The 19,902-nt window shown below is 43.6% G+C and overlaps 1 protein-coding gene across 1 annotated transcript in view; it reads right to left on the bottom strand.

Annotated features, from left to right (window-relative positions):
* Positions 1 to 276: 276 nt before the first annotated feature.
* SCARA5 (scavenger receptor class A member 5) overlaps positions 277 to 19,902 on the bottom strand; it is a 124,402-nt gene continuing 104,776 nt past the window's right edge. The window contains exons 8-9 of the mRNA XM_087717417.1: positions 14,282 to 14,479; positions 277 to 1,508 (exon numbers count right to left, since the gene is read on the bottom strand). Of these exons, the coding sequence (XP_087573543.1) occupies positions 1,372 to 1,508; positions 14,282 to 14,479 (335 nt within the window). The 3' untranslated portion in view covers positions 277 to 1,371. The remainder of the gene's footprint in view (positions 1,509 to 14,281; positions 14,480 to 19,902) is intronic.

The raw sequence follows: 19,902 nt of genomic DNA, 5'->3' as shown, positions 1-19,902 counted from the left end.
GATTTTTAACCTTTGTGGCTTGAAGATTGATTTGAACTCCCAGAATTCTCTGCCAGCCATGCTTAATCTGCACATCACACCTATACATCTCCAAGGCACCAAGCTGTAGAGTGAACTGTTGGCAGCAGATACAGTTTTCATAGTATTACTAGGTCTTAAACAATACAACAGGGCGTTTAAAACATCTAAGCTTCAACATTTTAAGAAAGGAACAGTAGAAAAACTCTCTGTTCTGAAACAGTAGAATAGCTCTCTTAGCTATACATGTCTAAGGTTGACTTTTGCAAATATTTTGCAAGGGTTGAACAGGCTTTTCTGTTTCAAAATTTCAAATTGTCTATTACCACTTTCTGCTTTATAACCTATTCTGAAAGATTTGGGAAGAAGGGTTGCATGAAAATGTGTCTGAGGAGTCAGTGATAAATTGACTCTGAAATTAGTTGAATGCATGTAATTTTTCTTATTAAAAGAGAGTGTTCAAGGGCACGGGAGTTTGCTATTAAATGTGATAGATTGATTCCTATTCTAGGCTCTGTATAATTCTGCAATCTATGGAAAATGACTTCTGGGAGCCTGTTTCCACAGGCCACTGACACTGTTTTGAGCTCATGTATACTGCCCCTGTATCGCAAATATCACGCAATTCATGATACATGTTCTATCAGCATGATCTACCATTTTTTCCCTGACAAAAGAATTGTACATTTCAGCATATACACAAAACCCAAGGGCTCCATCTCTGTATTTTATAATTACAGTGCAGCTCTTACTGTTATGCTAAGTACCGCACTGTTTCATAGGTAGCCCCCCCATCAATCCTATATAGATTTGTAAAAGGAAGAACATTTTTTTTGTTGTGCAACACAGAGAAATACAGAACATCTCAAATATTTTTATTATTCAGAATGCAACAATCATCAGCTTGCTAAGCAAACAGGTTATTACATCAGTAGCTGCTCAGCTTCTTCCTGTATAACATATCTTCAGCCGGGGAGCTGTCTCCTGGTTTGATGGCTGCATCACATATAGCTTGCAATAATATGTTCAGCAACCTTTGCTATTCAAATTCTATGCAACGAATGGAAGGCTTAAATGGCTTCCTGCAACTTTGTTGTATACGTTAGGAAAGGTGGAAGATATAAGTTGGAAAAGGATGAAATGGCGCTTCCCCCGGTAGCGTTACAGGCTGGATAGAAAAATTACAGTAGTTTCTACTGTAGCTCCTGAGACATATAAAAGCAGAAGTTTGGCCGTTCCCTTTTGATAGCATTGGCAATAAGAAAGCACAGTATCTGCTAGCAACCTCTGAAGTCTCATGGTTTCTTCTCCAGTAAGTCCTTTGTTCACTCTTTGGTTGTCAAATTTGTCCTATCACTGCCTCAAGCACTTCACTCCAGCATCTTCAGCATGCCCACAGTTTGTTTTTCCCCAGCTGGAAAAGCTACATTGGAGAAGACTGTCCTCCGTTCCCTTGCAGGCCACATCATCCATCCAAATCCGTCCTTTCCCTGGAAGAAGAATTGAACTCAATAGGTTACAGCGCAACAGTTAATGAGCTTCCATTTTTGCATCATATTGAAATAGCTATGAGAACATTCACCCTTTTGAACACCTAGATCTGTGTTTCTCGCAACTTTAAGGCATGTGGCCTTCACTTTCAATAATTACTTTCAATTATTCACTCATACACACACACACACACACACACACACACAAACATTTGACTGGGCATTAAAAGTTAGAGCATTCTGGGGTGTTTCATGATTGGGCAGCTACTTTTATATTTAACTTGGATAGTTTATTTTATTCTGGTTTCAATTCAAAATCTTTTGTAAATTGCCTAGAGTTATACTGAGTGGTATAAAAATATTATTCTTTCTTTCATTTGTTATTTCATATATTTTATTCCTTTTAGAAATAATCTGCCAAATTCACATTTTATTTTTAACTAAGATAGGGAAGGATTAGACTAAATTACCAACCTTGATTATACCCATATGAAATACAGCGTTCTTTGCTAATGATTTGGACAATATCAGTCAATTTGGCATGTGTTGGTCAGCCTGTCATAAACACGACCAAGCCAAATTTGACCCCAGTCATTCTTACACCATTCTATGCAAGCTATGTAGACATTTACAAGTCAATGTACTATTCTATCTATCCCACCAGCTTGGGGATACAAGCAATGTAATGATCTATACTCAGGATGCACAAGTTTATGAATAAAATCAAGTAGACCAACCAAATAAACCCAATGACACTATTTGGAAGCATTTTTAAGGGTGTCATCATGTAAACAATAACAGCCTAAACAACTGTGAGTAGATAGATAGGTACCACTTTGGAGGCAACTTAATGGGAACATTAAATTAAACATTAAACCAATTAGGTATTCCCTGGCAATGGTGATGTCACCGTTCAATCCTTTCAATGCAGAAGCACTGAGGTGTTCCAAGCATGAATATAGATATAGTAGTAGTACTAGTAGTAGTACTAGTAGTAGTAGTATTAGCAGCAGCAGTAGGAGCAGTTAATAGTAGTAGTGTAGCACCAGTAGCAGAAAACAGACCAAAACCAAAAAGACCTTTATTACTTGATTATTTTCTTAGGAACAAATAACAAAGCCAAAGGGAAACAAAGCTTGAGATGGAATCCCACAGACAATATGGCCTTCTACATGCAAAGAACTACTTAACTTATTTTTGCAAACAAGCTTTTCCAATATATTGATATAAAATAATAGACCAGCCATGGCAGGACTGGATCTAAAAGCACAGTCCCAATCTGTATGCAGCACAGCAAGGTTGCATAGATAAATTATATATATATATATATATATATATATATATATATATATATATATATATATGTATGTATGTATGTATGTATGTATGTATGTATGTATGTATGTATGTATGTGTCAGCTCCTCTCCATTAATTAATTAGGAAAGAAAGACCACAAGACTCCATGTGTGGAAAATCAAGTGTACTTTTACTAATTAAGAACGGTTAAAAGGCAAAGCATAGCGAAGTCTGATTAATTAGGCACGAAAGCAATTGATATATAGAATAGCCCATTCCCCACCCCTTGGCATCATAGTCCCAGCCCAATCATAAGTCTTCCAAGTGTCAGGTGTGAGATAACTTCAAAAGGCATCACGAAGATGGAATGTCAATGCCATTAGTCCTGGCGGGAAACACCCACACATGCGTAGTCCGATCAGTCAGTGAACTCCAGAACCTTCCTCCAGCACAATGAGTAACCCCTCCCAAATACCATGCCTTCCCTCCCCGTTTCATGGCAGCTGAAGCGATAGCAAAGCAGAAGCTGACAGCATGTATGTATGTATGTATATACACATACATACACACACACACACACACACATACATACAATGCTCCTTTCTTTCGCCAACTAATTTCCAGCAGATCCTTCATGTCCAAAGTGCGATGACTTCAGGCCACATGTGGCTTGTGTCATTTTGCTGCAGTAATAGGACTGAGGCCAAACCACAGGAGATGTTCAGAGTTCTGTTACAGTGACGCTAAACGTCATCCCTGAATGTCCCTCATATGTTTTTAGGACAGGGCCGCCTCATAGCCCAACAGAAAGATCTTATCCCAGGCCAATGCCAGTCTCTCCAGTTCCCTGGAAGATGTGAGTCAGGATTCTCCCTTTTCCAGCCTCTGACTCACTCGCTCTAGAGGAGATTCTATGGACAGTTCAGGGCTCTGTGAAATGCCCTCTGGGGAAAGTGGATAACAGGAATCAAGTCCCAGCCAGAAAAAGCACAGTTTGGCTTTGGTGGGTCCAAAGGGAACACGTTTTCAAGCATCAAAGGAGAGCACAGCTGGAAAGATTGTATGGAACCACCACAGGACACTCAGAAAAGTTTGGAACTACAGCTGGACGAGGCACTATTATTTATCCAACACATATCATGCTAGATTTCAAAGGTTGCCTGATACGACAGATTGCCATTGGTAGAAAAGCCACGATTACCACGGAGAATTAATGGGGTTCTTTGATTTGAATGGCCAGTTCAGAGGTGGATTCCTAACAGTTCGGACCGGTTTGGCCAAACCAGTAGTAATTTGGCAGCCTGGGCTGCTGGAATCGACAGTGACCCAGGCCTGCCACACACCCGAACTGGTTCTCCTACAGTGCTCTCTTGATTTTCGCTTCTGCACATGCGCAGAACAATTTTCATTGCAAAAATGTAATTCCCCCCCCCTTTTTAATGTTTTTGTACCTGTGCAGACATTTTTAAGGTGCAAATGTGCATGTGTGCAGAGAACGCATTTGGCATGCACACAATTTAAGTGAGTCCGTGTGCACACAATTTTTGTGCGCCGAACCGACAGTAATGCCAGCAGCAGTCCACCCCTGGGCCAGTTGAGGCTATGTTTCAGGACTGCTAAGATAAAGCCAGTGTGCTTTCCAATGAGAGATGGGCAGAGTGAGGAGATTCAAGGGGGAAAGCAAATGAAGAGTTCCTTAATTCCCCCAATCAGGAGGAGTCTGGGAAAAGCTTTTCAAACCAACACATTTTGTTCAAAGGCATACATTTCATGAACTACAGTTCCCTTCATTAGAAGGAGAACAGTTACACCAGTGGTGGGTTTCAAAATTTTTTAGAACCTCTTCTGTAGGTGTGGCCTGCTTTGTGGGAGTGGCTTGCTGGCCATGTGACCAGGTGGGAGTGGCTTGCCAGCCATGTGACTGGGTGGTGTGGCCAACTTGTAAAATGTGGTGAAACTCACTTAACAATGCTCTTGCTTAACTACCAAAATGTTGGCTCAGAAACTCTGGCATTTGAAGCACGCAAGTCATAAAGCTGTAAAGTTACAAGACCCTTGCACCCCAAGCCCTTTAGGAAAAAAACTACAGGGGTGTTCAAACTTGACAGCTTTAAGACTTGTGGACTTCAACTCCCAAAATTTGTCCTCCAGTCATGTTGGCTCAGGAACTCTGGCACTGAAGTGTGCAGGTTTTAAAGCTGTCAAGTTACAAAACCCTTGCACCCCTAACCCTTTAGAAAAAAACCCCAGGGGTGTTCAAACTTGACAGCTTGAAGACTTGTGGACTTCAACTCCCAGAATTCCTCCGCTCACTCTTCATCTTGATGATATGCGGACGGACAGGGGGGAAGGAGCTGGAACCGGTTCTAAACGGCGCTATAGATTTGTGCAACCTCTTCTATAGAAGAGGTTAGAACTGAACTGGCAGGAACCCACCCCTGAGCTATACTGATATAGAATCTCAGCCAGGACAAAGTGTCAGTTTAACCACTCCATGTGTCCAATGAAGTGAAGTACACCTTATAAAAAAACTTATGCCTATTGATTAAATGTCTTACACTGCAAAGCTGCTCCGAGACTCCTCCTGATTTTGGGCAACCATAGAGCAACATGGCTCCCCTCTGGTGATGTCTTTGTTCCTGGTGAGTATTGGCTGGAAGCTCCTGCAGGAATCTAGAGCCGTGATGGTGGCAAGTGGCACGCAGAGCCCTCTCTGCAGGCACGCCAGCCGTTGCCCGAGTCCAGCTCCACCACGCGTGCCCGTGCGCTTCCCACCAGCCAGCTGGTCTTTAGGTCCCTGCCATGCATATGCGGGGTGTGTGCAGCGATGCACATGCACATGCGTGGGGCAGGGTGCATGCACAGAGGGCCCTTGATTTTGGGGTCTCACGTAGCACCCCCGTGCCCCACTTTGGCTTCCAGGTTGGTGCAGGAGGCCTTCCAGGCCCAAAACAGGGTGGACGGGCACAGCACAAGGCCCCCTCGCCTGTGCCCTATTTTAGGCCTGGAAGGCCTCCTGCACCAATCTGGAAGCTAAAAATGGGTGGGGGGAAAGGCGGGGCGCATGCCGGAGAGGGAGGGGGAGCATTGCACAGGCATTGCATTATGGATGTGGGCACACACACTTTTGGCACACAACGACAAAAAGGTTAGCCATCACTGACCTAGAGAAAACCAATATGCAACTGGAACATGCCTAAACCTACAATGCCATGGGAGTATTGGGGTGAGCAAGATAAAAGTTGGTAGAGATTATTAGTTAGTCATGGGGGTGATGCAGTGGTGGGATTCCAATAATTTAACATCCAGTTCTCTGCCCTAATGACCAGCTTGGGTGTGTGTGGCTCGGTGGTCATGTGACTGGGTGGGCTTGGCCAACTCAATGTCACTCCCATCAATGGGCACTTTGCCTTAGCTGTTACAATGTAATAAGGGTTAACTGGAGAGGCAGTTTCTGTAAGCAGGGCAATAAAGATTAGGCTAGAAACAACACCAGAATGTTTCCTTGCTGCCTTCCTTACAGGATTAGCCTTGTAAAGTGGAAAAAACACAAAATGAGATATCTTCCAACAACCGGTTCTCCGGACTGCTTAGAAAGTTAACAGCCGGTTCTCCCAGATAGGTGCGAACTGGCTGAATCCCACCCCTGGGGTGATGTTTTATTTCTTTGAAGCACTATTAGCTCAGCTTTGAGTAGTTTTATATCTTATCCTATTCCTTGTTTATTTCTTTTGCTCATATGGCCAACTCAGGCAAGCAGTTTTATGTAACTTTAACTCCAACTATCCTTTTAGTGAAATGAAAACCATTTCCTTGATTATTCCTGCTTTGGGTTCATAAGCTGTAACTGCAGATTTTAAAATTCTTTTGGACAGTTAACCCTGGGTATGAAGGTAAAAACTGGAGCCATTCAGTTAAAACGTTGTCCCTGGGAAAGAAGGGTTTCCTTCTCTGCCTGTCCAGATTCCAGGCATCTCCTCATCCAAGAACAGACTGTGGGTCAGGTTGCAAAAAGCAAGGAAGAGTCTTCTAAACAGGCATCTTTACTGTTCCTCACGTACAGACGGATATCTGGCCAAAACTAAAGCAGACTTCTTGCATCATAAAATATATACAAAATAACAGAGTTGGAAGGGACCTTGGAGGTCTTCTAGTCCAACCCCCTGCCTAGGCAGGAAACCCTATATCATTTCAGACAAATGGCTATCCAACATCTTCTTAAAGACTTCCAGTGTTGGGGCATTCACAACTTCTGGAGGCAAGCTGTTCCACTGATTAATTGTTCTAACTGTCAGTAAATTTCTCCTCACTTCTAAGTTGCTTCTCTCCTTGATTAGTTTCCACCCATTGCTTCTTGTTCTACCCTCAGGTGCCTTGGAGAATAGTTTGACTCCCTCTTCTTTGTGGCCGCCCCTGAGATATTGGAACACTGCTATCATGCCTCCCCTAGTCCTTCTTTTCATTAAACTAGACATACCCAGTTCCTGCAACCGTTCTTCATATGTTTTAGCCTCCAGTCCCTTAATCATCTTTGTTGCTCTTCTCTGCACTCTTTCTAGAGTCTCCACATCTTTTCTACATATACTCTGGTAACTATTGGGGAGGAGCCATTTCACCCTCTTTCTCTCACATAAACTAAACTGTGGTGTCTCTTGCTCCTCTGGAATGCACTACAATGCTGCTGGGAATCTGAACAACATTCCATTACACTGTCCCACTGTGCTTGGATGGGACCCTTTTATCTGGAGGAACTATACCCAGGCCTCCAGCACTCAGACAGAGGGGGAGTGAGAGGATTGGTAAGACTGTATGGTATCAATGCCACTTTGTCCCCTTGTTTCCTGCTACAGTTACAGATAGCGAAGCTCAACTTGAACAACACTCTCCTTGTCCTGCAAAATAAAAACCGCTGGCTGTTTTGAAATATACTCTGCAAATGGAGATTTTGGTAGGTTTATATAATAAAGTATGTTGGCATATAAAGCCTGACTGCTCTGAGAGTTACACCTTAAGCTTTACATGGATTCCTTATCTATATAAAGGCATTGGTGTTCTGGTACACCAGTCGGTGTTCAAACTGTCTGGTATTTTCAACAGCTGTGAGAAAGTAATGTGGCAGCTGCTTCCCCCTATTTCTCTTTGCCTGACATGCCATCGGAAGAGAAATATCCCATGTAAAAAGAGTGAAGCAGTGTCATTTGGTGTAACCCATGGCATTCTGATGCTGCCAGTTCAGAGGTGGTCTTCAGCAGGTTCTGATAAGTTCTGGAGAACTGGTGGTGGAAATTTTGAGGAGTTCAGAAAACCGGTAAATACCACCTCTGACTAGCCATCTATTCTCGGCCTCCTGAGTCCCAGCTGATCGGGAGGAAATGGGGATTTTACACCATCCTTCCACTGCCATACCCACCAAGCCATGCCCATAGAACTGGCAGTAAAAAAAATTGAATCCCACCACTGAGCCACTTGCAAAGTTTATGGACTGGGAAGTTCGGTAAAACAAGGAAACGTTTTGCCAGTTTCCTCTTCTAGTTCAAGTATCCAGAAAAATAGGAAATCTATCTACCAGAATTCTGTAAGTTTGGGAAACATTTCTTCAAAAATAGCTGGAGAACAGCCAATACTTCCCTCTGTAGCCCTTTCCTGTTCTAAGTTGCCTGAAAGATCAACTCTGCACCATGAGATGCTAAAATTAGCCTTTAGTTCAAGAAAGTTGTTGCTGTATGAGTGTTGGTAGTTTCTGTTATAGTAAATTAGCATTGGTATCTCTCAGGAAGGAATCAAGATGATATAAAACTACATTAATCGGGTTTACTAGCAACAGCTAAATAACAGCTTTCTTGTAATTTTAACAATCCATCCCTAATAGACAAAGGGAGAGTGCAGGTACCTCAATTATGTTTAGGCTTTACTTTTTAGGCTTCTTAAAAGTCTCTGTGTTGACATTTAGATTATCTATCTATCTATCTATCTATCTATCTATCTATCTATCTATCTATCTATCTATCTATCTATCTATCTATCTATCTATCATTTGCCCAGGTTCGTCTGGTGCGCCAGTTGCGGCCCTACCTGAACCGGAAGGCTCTCACAACAGTCACTCGAGCCCTTGTGATCTCTAGGCTGGAATACTGCAATGTGCTCTACATGGGGCTGCCCTTGAAGAGCATCCGGCGACTTCAGCTAGTCCAGAACGCGGCCGCGCGAGTAATCATGGGCGCACCACGGTTCGCCCATATAACACCAATCCTCCGTGAGCTGCGCTGGCTACCTGTTGATCGTCGGGTGCACTTCAAGGTTACCTACTCACCACCTTATCTTACTCACCACCTATCTTACTCACCACCTATAAAGCGCTCCATGGTAGTGGATCTGACTATTTGAGAGACCGCCTCCTGCCAATTACCTCCCTGCGTCCCATCAGATCGCACAGAGTAGGCCTCCTCCGAATTCCATCCGCCAGTCAGTGCCGACTGGCGACTACGCGGAGGAGAGCCTTCTCAGTTGCAGCTCCGACATTATGGAACAACCTCCCCGTGGAGATCCGTACCCTCACCACAGTCCAGGCCTTCCGCACAGCCCTTAAGAACTGGCTATCCCGTCAGGCCTGGGGATAGGATTACTCTCACCCCGCCCGAATGTTGAGTGAATGTTGTGTTTTTATGACCAATTTCCTTTCAATCACGTTTCCTTTCTTTTTAAGTCTTGTCTTGCACTCCCTTCCCTTTATTGTTGTAAGCCGCCCTGAGTCCCCTCAGGGAAAAGGGCGGCATATAAATTTGCAATAAAACTAAAAAAAAAACTAAAACTATCTATCCATCCATCCATCCATCCATCCATCCATCCATCTCTTTCCTGATTATCCAACAACCTATTTAATTTTTATGACTTGCATAATCCATTGAACTATAAACCAGTTAAAAAGGTTGAGTTTAAACAATAGGCTAAGCCACACAAAACCTAAGTAAAGTTAAAATGAACCAAACTTAGCAGGTCATGCAAATATATATACCAGCTCTTTCTCTGTCGTGATTAAGCATGTTCTGTGAATGCATCCATGGGGTGGGGTGGGGGTTGATTTGCTTTCCTATGCAAGTACATATTCTGGTTGAAAATTGTAAAATGGCTGGAGATAGATCACATCCCTAAACATATTTCTATAAGCTGGTCACGTGAATATTGAAAATGTGCGAATAAGAACGTTTTCCTCCTCTAAAAAAAAGAGAAAGAAATAAAAACTGGTGGGATGATGATAACATTGCTTTATGCTTTGGGTCCAACTGGAACATCTCCTTTTCCATCACAAGGGATAAGGTTGGTTTGGAACAATTTTCCTCCAACACCTCTTGTGCCCCCTTTCTTTCTGGAAAGAGTGCATGGGTAGCCTCTTGATCCCCACAAACACATGTGCAGTGCCAGGCCATCAGTTAGAAAGGCACCACAGGGAAAACCTCTGCATGCAGCTAAACATTTATGACAGACCTTCATCTAAATCTGGGAACTTGTAAAATTTTCCCCAGTTCCTGTTTCTCATAACCTGGAACATTTGGGGGGAGGAAAAACATGAGTAATATTGGAGCATCACTACAGTGACGTTTGGAGTTGTGCAATAGACTTACAATCTCAAGTGTCTTGTTTTCCTTAACTTACAAAAATAAAGTAATTTGTGAATGCCTTAAACATGCCAGGTTTGGAATGAAACTTTTATTAACAGGAAGTTTTTATAGCGGGGGAATAATTAAAGCTCTCTTCCAAAGCAAAACTGTCATCTGAACTGAGCTGAGCTGAGCACACCAAATGACAGCTAGAAGGCAGCAGAGTGAATTGTGTCCTGTGTTTCTTTGATCAGGAGATCTTTGCCGGCTGTATATGATACTGTAAGTCCCAAAGGTGCTTTTTTCAAGAGGCAACTGGAGTTTCTGGTTTTTCTTCAGCTCATCCAAGAGCTGAAGTCTTCAAAGAAAAACCAGGAAGTCCAGTGGCCTCTTGAAAAAAGCACCTTTGGGACAACCATGACCTGGATGACTGAGAATCTCCATAGACGTGATCTTCTTCATCATCATCATCTTTTTTTTTTTTTTTTTTTGCTTTTGCCTTTATTTGTATGCCGCCCTTTTCCCTAAGGGGACTCAGGGCGGCTCACAATTCAAAAGGGAAGGGGAAACAACAAACAATAGACAATACAGCATGTTAAAAAAAGAAAAACACAACAATCGCACAATTCGAGTGGGGCTATAATCTTAACCCCAGGCCAGCCGGGACAGCCAGATCTTTACAGCAGCGCGGAAGGATTGGAGGGTGGTGAGGGTCCGAATCTCCACGGGGAGTTCGTTCCAAAGGGACGGAGCAGCCACCGAGAAGGCTCTCCTCCGGGTAGTTGCCAGTTTGCACTGGCTGGAAGATGGAATTCGGAGGAGGCCTAATCGATGCGATCGAATCGGTCTGGTGGAGGTAATTGGCAGTAGGCGGTCTCTCAAGTACCCAGGCCCACTACCATGAAGGGCTTTATAGGTGATAAGTAGCACCTTGAAGCGCACCCGGAGATCAACAGGTAGCCAGCGCAGCTCGCGGAGGATAGGTGTTACGTGGGTGAACCGGGGTGCACCCACTATCGCTCGCGCAGCCGCATTCTGGACTAGCTGGAGTCACCGAATGCTCTTCAAGGGCAGCCCCATGTAGAGCACATTGCAATATTCCAGCCTAGAGGTCACAAGGGCACGAGTGACTGTTGTGAGGGCCTCCCGGTTCAGGTAGGGACGCAACTGGTGTACCAGGCGAACCTGGGCAAATGCCCCCCTGGTCACAGCTGACAAATGATGTTCAAAGGTCAGCTGTGGGTCCAGGAGGACTCCCAAGTTGCGAACCCTGTCTGAGGGGCGTATAATTTGACCCCCCAGGGGGGTCTTCTTCTTCTTCTTCTTCTTCTTCTTCTTCTTCTTCTTCTTCTTCTTCTTCTTCTTCTTCTTCTTCTTCTTCTTCTTCTTCTTCTTCTTCTGCCATATCCATCATCGGACGTCAGTGATCAAGAAAATCATGCTAATAGACATGATACTATAAGCTTATTCTCCTCCCCTCACATTTCTTCATTCAGGAAGGAGAAAAGTGAAAAAAAGTAGATAGCAATTAAGAGCAATCCATCAAAAAACCACAGAGACTCTAAGAGCTCCTCTTGTAAGTGTAGGGGTGCACAGATGTGATAGTAGCATGAGAATTTTCCCCGTCTTTGCTTCATCCTTCATTCTATTACTATTATCCTATTATTCTTTTGACCCTGCAATTGTGCTACAAAATTGTTGGGGCTGCAAAAATCTGGATGCCTACAAGACAACATAGCAAAGAGATACCAAAACTCTAACTCAAATTCTTAGCTGCCATGAAATATGGACTGGGGGGGGGGAAACCTCATCAGAACTTTTCTAGTCCAGATTTGGTAGCTGTAGGGGTGAGATTTTGTGAAGATCAGAGCAAGAAATGGGCAGCAGGGAAGTATAATAGCATCTGGAATAGAAGTTGGGAGACGGGGTGAAGAGATGGGGTGAAGAGGGAACGGTCAGATAACAGATCTCAAAGGTGCTTTTTCAAGAAGTAACTGGACTTTCTGGTCCAATTGCCTCTTGAAAAAGCATCTTTGGGACAACCATGACCTGGATGGTTGAGAATCTCCATAAACCAAGATTGTGAAACTCCCAGCCTGTGAGCTGGATGCATCTCATGCTGGCTACACCCATGCCCGATTTAGCGAAGGGAAAAAATCCTTGATACATCACGTGACACCACCATGATGACATGAGTTTGACACCTCTGCCACAGATGGTCAGATAAGAGTATAGTGAGCAGCTGGATAGTGTTAGGTAGGACAAGAGGTTCAGAAGGGGCTCTCTCTAGTTTCTTGGGCTGTAAAGAATATTGGGTGGGAGAATTATACTCTCAAACTTACAACATTCTGCTAATGTAGCTTTACAATAAAGCAGAATTAGCCTAACTTTTTCCTATTTGGTCTATCTGATAAAGCTGGCAGGAAGAGGCTGCCCTTGCGCCTGCTTTTTGTTAAGGTTGCAGATCTGGAATGGAAAAACTCAGGGATTCAGTTGACGTCAACCAAGGAACTGAATTATTTGCTTCTCTACTGTCTTCTGGTGGTCCTCCAGATTAGAGCAGTCTAGTTTTATTAGTCCAATAAGATTAATGTGTTGAATGGACTCAGTCATGGAGGTTCTTTCTAATCCTGATGAATTCCCTTTAATTGGAGATTGAATTGGCACTTCTTACACACTCTGAAATGTTCAAACTATTTCCCAGAGTTATGTTTTGGAGCCAACAACTAAACAATTCTGAGCTCAAAAGGCTAAGCAGAATTGGACCTAGTTAATACTTGGATAGGTCTTCTATGACCTCTTAGGGGCAGAGAAGTTGAAAAACATCCCAGAAGATAATAGAAAACTACTTCTGTATTGTTGCCAAACAATCCTACATGGATATTTCTATAAAATCACTATCTTTTTTTTATCTTTTTATGATCCTGGATTTATCCTAACAAACAACCTTATCTGGTAGGTCACAGGCATCATATTCATGGGAATTTTTTCTCCAAGAAAATGAATGGAAGTGTGGAACTCTTCAGGTTGCAAAACCTAAACATTAAGGAATAACAATTATAAATTTCCAGAACCCCTGAGCAAGCGGAATGGGGCTTCTGGGCATCAGATAACAAGCCCCACCCTTAGCACTGGATCTTGGAAAACCTGCTTCCAAAAAACAGCAATGAGGCAGGATTAGATGACTGAGTTCTTTAGATTTTTTGTTTCTTAGTCCCTTAGGAAAAGATTTTTCCCCCTCTGAGTCTAGTGAAATTCATCCAAGTTGTCACAGAATAGAATAGAATAGAATAGAATAGAATAGAATAGAATAGAATAGAATAGAATAGAATAGAATAGAATAGAATTCTTTATTGGCCAAGAAATTTGTCTTTGGTGCATATGCTCTCAGTGTACATAAAGAAAAATAAAATAGTATACATTCATCGAGAATCATATGATACAACACTTAGTGGTAGTCATAGGGTACAAATAAGCGATCGGGAAACAATCAATATCAATATAAATCATAAGGATACAAGCAACAAAGTTACAGTTCTGCAATCATAAGTGGGAGGAGATGGGTGATAGGAGCGATGAGAAGACTAATAGTGACAGTAATGCAGCCTTAGTAAATAGTTTGACAGTGTTGAGGGAATTATTTGTTTAGCAGAGTGATGGCGTTTGGGGGAAAAACTGTTCTTGTGTCTAGTTGTTTTGGTGTGCAGTGCTATGAGGGTAGGAGTTGAAACAACGCCTGAACCAAGTTTGATAAACATCCTACAATAAAGTCATCACAAACTATTTGTTTTATTTGCGTTAACACCTTTACACTAAATGGTTTAGATCGGTTTCCTGGAGTGAGTTCTTATTTAATCTCAGGGATGTATTTATTTTCTTACCTTGTCCAAATACAGCCATTCTGTAAATCTCTTCAACGCCTTGGAAACCCAGCATCCGACACACCACATCCCCATCTTTCTTGTCCCATCCATCGTCGCACACAGTTCCCCAGTGTCGATCGTGAAAGACTTCCACTCGTCCTTCATGAGGACCAGAGCCATTCATCAAGCGGATAATTCCCTCTTCCAAAGTAAGAGCTGTGCAGTCGTGAATCAGGGAAGTAAATAAAGATGTCATATATGGGATTCAAAATGATTTTTTGCTACAAGCTTTTCTGCCTATTCTTACCGATCCTGGTGTAATGTGTAAAGCCCCCATATCTGTTCTGGTGAAATATTGTAGAAACACCGTTAAGTATTTTAAGCACCACATTAAAGAAATAATCAAAACTGTCCTGTGGTTCAATGCAATCAATTGAAGTGATTCTTTGCACAATTCATAACCAATGTATCTGTTCTTACATGCATATCCATCTTTTCTTCACATCTGAAGGTGATGTGTTTGAGAATCTCCCCTTACCAGTAGTCCTCACTTACCACATATTGCTTAGAGACCATTAAAGGTTATGATGGACCTTCAAATAAGTATTTACAACCCTGCTCTGGAGTTCCAATGGCTGAAAACACCCCCTTCCCCATGGGTCACATGGATGTATTTTGGGCACTTGGCAACCAACTTGCATTTACAATTTGCAGCATCCTGCAGGAGATTGGGCAGGGTAAGCCAGGATGGGCAGCTAGGAGTGTGGCTGGACTGCAGAGGCTCTATTAGCAGGAAGCAGTCGGTGGGAGTGGTGGGATGTACCCAGGGGTGGGTTCTGGCAGGCACTACTGCTGGTTCGCTTGTGCGCAGGCTGCGTACGCATGTGTGTGCTTCATGCCTACTATGCATGCCCGCTGTGCATCCATGCACAGTGCAATAAAAATTTTCTCCGCAAGCACAGAAGCGAAAAACAAGATGCAGCACCTATGGCGCTGCCCAGAAAACCAATTGGGGGCGTGGCACGCCTGGGTCGCTGCCGGTTCCAGTGACCCAGGCCACCAAACCACTACTGGTTTAGCCAAACTGGTAGGAACCCACCACTGGATGTGCACCCAAGGGAGGTGCGGCACAATATAAGAGGTGGGTGAGCTAACCACAGTATCATAAACTTTTATTCCTTTTGGATGGTCGCTTCGTGCTGGTCCGCGTTTCTTGATAAACAGTGTAACATCAACTTGTGTTGCTGGCTTTTCTTATGCGGGACACTGGAGTGTGACACACCACCAATTACAACCATAATTCCTGGGTCAATTATGGTTTTAAATTGAGGACTACCTGTTACTCTGTCAAACAATAAATCTATGAGATTGTTCAACTGAACAGAAGTGACAAGACAATTCACCTTTTCCCAGCATCCTTTTCCAACTGAAGGGGCATGGGAAATAACCAAGCCTTTTCTACATTTCCTCCAGATTCGGCCCAATAAGCTGTCGCCATTGGCTGTTCCTGCCAGATGCTTTCTTCTAAATGATAGCAGTTGGAAACATACTATAACAATATCTTATGGTCTCGAGGAGTTGCTGCTTTGGCAACAGCTTTACTCCAGAGTCATATCCGCAGGCTTTAGCTGTGGGGTGTAGACAACTGTATTCCTAGTGGGATATTTCACTGGCCAGAACAGCAGTTTTATGCAGTTTTATCTCCAGACTGATATATACAGTGGAGACATCCCAGAATGGAATATTAACCAGGGCTACAAAATGTTCTGGGAGGAAATACACTTTGGCCTAATAACAAATGGATTTAATTCAGAGCAAAACCAGGGTTCGGATTTAGAAGTGTCCCACTTGGCCCCCCACCCTGACTATTCCTAGAAGCGCAGCTCAAGTGCTAGTTAAGTGGAGGCATGAACTGTGAATTGTTAACAGATGCCTGACAGTCTGTCTTTATTCATGGATGTGACTGTCTGTCAATGTTACTCCTAGAAGCCCATAAAACCCAATCCCATGAACCCTTGCAGTTACATCAAGCTTAGATGGGCTCCAAAGACCTAATGATCTATTGTTGAGTGTCTACACATTGCTTTAAAAAATGTTCAGTATGTACACAGTGTGGAGTATACAAATTTCCTAAGTGAAAACTATGCAATTGCAGGTGTTTTATGATGGCTGTGGGTCATATCAGGGGTGTCCATAGAGTGCAGTAAAAAAATAATAATCAGAATGGTGGCCATGGTAACTGAAGTTCTGCCTAGGCTTTTTTTTAAAAAAAAAACATTCGTCACATATGTTCATTGAGTGGTGCGGTGGTCTAGAGGTGGAGCTCTCGCCTCACAATCAGCAGGTTGTGAGTCTGAACATAAGTAGAGGTAGAAATTTCTTTCTCTGGGCATAATGGGAATATATCTACTGAAGAAAACTCTGCATTGGCTACTGGAAGGGCATCTAGCCAGTAAACACTTACCTTATTTTTCGGAGTATAAGATGCACCAGAGTATAAGACGCACCAAGGGTTTTAAAGGGGTAATTTTTAAAAAAAAAGTTTTTCCACTCTGAAAGCCTCCCCAAAACGGCCCGTTTTTCATGAAAACAGGCCACGTTTATTTTTTTTTCCAAAAAAAGGGATTGGATAGCCTTTAGGAGGCTTATAGACTGATCCTGGGGGCCGGGGGTGCAAAATTAAGCAAAAGAACGGGCCGTTTTTTGCTCATTTCTGCTCTCCCCAGCCCCCAGGGGTTCTCTGAAAGCCTCCTAAAGGCTATGCCATTTTGATGCAGGGGCAGGGTTTCGGGAGGCAAAGAAATGCTATATTCAGTGTATAAGACGCACCCAGATTTTCAGCCTCTTTTTTGAGGGAAAAAGGTCCGTCTTATACTCCAAAAATACAGTAGCTCCATTCAGTTGCCCAGACTCCACCCCGCAAGGGATTATGGGGGTCATTAAAAGAAGAAGAAGACGATGATGATCACATGTTCATTATATGCTTTAGCCTCTGCATCCCTTATCAACTTTGCTGCTTTTCTCTGCACTCTTTCTAGGGCCTTGGCATATTTTTTCTATCATGGCGACCAGAACTGGATGCAGTATTCCAAGGGTATCCTCGCTACTGGAGTATAGAGTGGTAAATTCAATCTGCACACAATGGAGTTTCTCCATTGACTTTTCTTGTTGGAAGTCGGCAGTGAAAGTTGCAAATGGCAATCACATGACTGCAAGATGCTGAGATTCCCAGCCAAGTACGGTGCACTTTTATGATCACATGACCACTGGGACTTCAAGGACCAGTTGTTAAGTACCCCCTCTTCAGTGTTGTTGTAAGTTTGAGCTCCCTCTGAACGAGTAATTGTTAAGTGAGGACTACTTATGTTTGCATCTCTCCTGGGTGTATGAGAAGGATGAAATGGGACACAAGGACGTGATGAGACCAAGTTTCCTTTCACACTCACTTAATATCTCCAACTTTTTAGTTCTTTTAAAAGTGAAAATAGGCTTTTTTCATACTCAGAAATGCATAGCAGTAACTGCTGTTCCTGACATTCTATCTTATTGCCCCCTGAAAGCAACCATTTTATTGCACAAGTGAGTGCACTAATCCACCCCTTTCCGTGTATCCCATTGGAATCCCCACGGATTCTGTTATTTTTATATATATATGTTTGTTTGCATAAAGCCTATTGCAAACCAGATTTTTCCCAGGGGAGAAATATAAGGAAAATACTTAAGCAGTGCTTAAAGAAACAATATCTCAAACTGCTGCAGCTGTACAAAGAGAGCCTTGGCTTGGATAATTGGGACCATGTGTTTGTGAGGGAAGTGGAAGATTTATCCCTGCACAGAAGTAGCACTGCTTTCCATTTTCACAGCCCCACCTCCACCCAGGAAAAAAAAATACATTTTTCATTCCAGTCAACTAGGCCCAGGAAATGGACTTAGTCTAGAATGCCAGAATTGAAATTCCTGAGGTATGTGTATGGGACTGTCTATGTTGTGTGTTTATTTGTCAATAAGGCTATTCTATATATAATATATATGTATTGTGTCACAACCCCTGATACGGCCAAATATGGGAGGGAGCATACTGTTTCCCTTTTCTGTCTATCGGCTCACTCTGGGAGCCATCCAGGCAGAAAGCCATTTTTTTATGTTGTCTTGTTACATTTGTGTTGCACTTGTGTTGCATAGCTGATAAAGGAGGAGAGCTGATAAAGGAGAAGAACCTGTGGCTTAGTGGCTAATATAACTGCCTAATATGTAATACAGCCCAGGTGCGATTCCCAGTAAGGATATGGCTAGATGATGAGAGCTAAATAGCTTGAAATATATCTATACTAGTCTCCCTTTATTTATTTATCAGCACAAATGCAACATATATATGGTGTGTGTGTGTGTGTGTGTGTGTGTGTGTAGTCTCCCTTTATTTATTTATCAGCACAAATGCAACACAAATGTAACAAAGGACGGCGGGTGGGTGGGTGGGCCCTCCGGAGCACCATACCGGAACGGTACCCAGTGCTCCCGGCAGGCACCAGTACGCCCGTACTGGGGCGTACCAGTCGTAACCCACCACTGGGCTACCTGTATATCGAGGAATATCTATCTATATAGAGCTCTGTTTTCACTGGCAGAGGGTTTCAGGAGGCTGTCACAGCCAAAACCGGAGCTTGGGAATCTGTTTTCGCTGGCGGAGCGCTTCAGGTTTCAGGTTTCAGGTTTATTGGGATTTATATGCCGCCCTTTTCCCTGAGGGGACTCAGGGCGGCTTACAACCACAGGGGAGGGGAAGTGCAAGGTCAAAACAAACACTTTGTGAACAAAAGAAAAATAATAAAACACAACTTTCATTCAGCAATCAAACACTCGGGCGGGTAATTGGAAGCCTATCCCCAGGCCTGCTGGGAGAGCCAGATCTTGAGGGCTGCGCGGAAGGTCTGGATCGTGGTGAGGGTGCGGATCTCCATGGGGAGCTCGTTCCATAGGGTCGGGGCAGCAACAGAAAAGGCTCTCCTCCGTGTGGTCGCCAGTCGACATTGACTGGCAGATGGAATTCGGAGGAGGCCCAGTCTGTGCGATCTGATTGGTCGATTTAGGGAGGTAATCGGCAGAAGGCGGTCTCTCAAGTACCCAGATCCACTACCATGGAGTGCTTTAAAGATGGTCATCATTATCCTGAAGCGCACCCGGAGACCAACAGGCAGCCAGTGCAGCTCGCGGAGGACAGGTGTAACGTGGGCGAACCGAGGTGCGCCCACTATCACTCGCGCGGCTGCATTTTGGACTAGCTGTAGTCGCCGGATGCACTTCAGGGGCAACCCCATGTAGAGCCCATTGCAGTATTCCAGTCTAGAGATCACAAGGGCTCGAGTGACTGTTGTGAGGGCCCCCCGATCTAGGTAGGGCCGCAACTGGCGGACCAGGCGAACCTGGGCAAATGCCCCCCTGGTCACAGCTGACAGCTGGTGATCAAAAGTCAGCTGTGGATCCAGGAGGACTCCTAAGTTGCGGACCCTATCTGAGGGGTGTAGAATTTGACCCCCCAGCCTAAGCGTTGGTGTATTAGCCAAATTATTGGGGGGGAAACACAACAGCCACTCGGTCTTATCCGGGTTGAGCACCAGTTTGCTAGCACTCATCCAGTCCTT

Source organism: Thamnophis sirtalis, unplaced genomic scaffold (genome assembly GCF_051295495.1).
Source record: "Thamnophis sirtalis isolate CommonGarterSnake01/CBP01778 unplaced genomic scaffold, rThaSir2_p1.2 scaffold_6, whole genome shotgun sequence".
NCBI lineage: Eukaryota > Metazoa > Chordata > Lepidosauria > Squamata > Natricidae > Thamnophis > Thamnophis sirtalis.
Note: the sequence above shows the minus strand (reverse complement) of the source record. Positions and strands in the feature narration are given on the sequence as shown.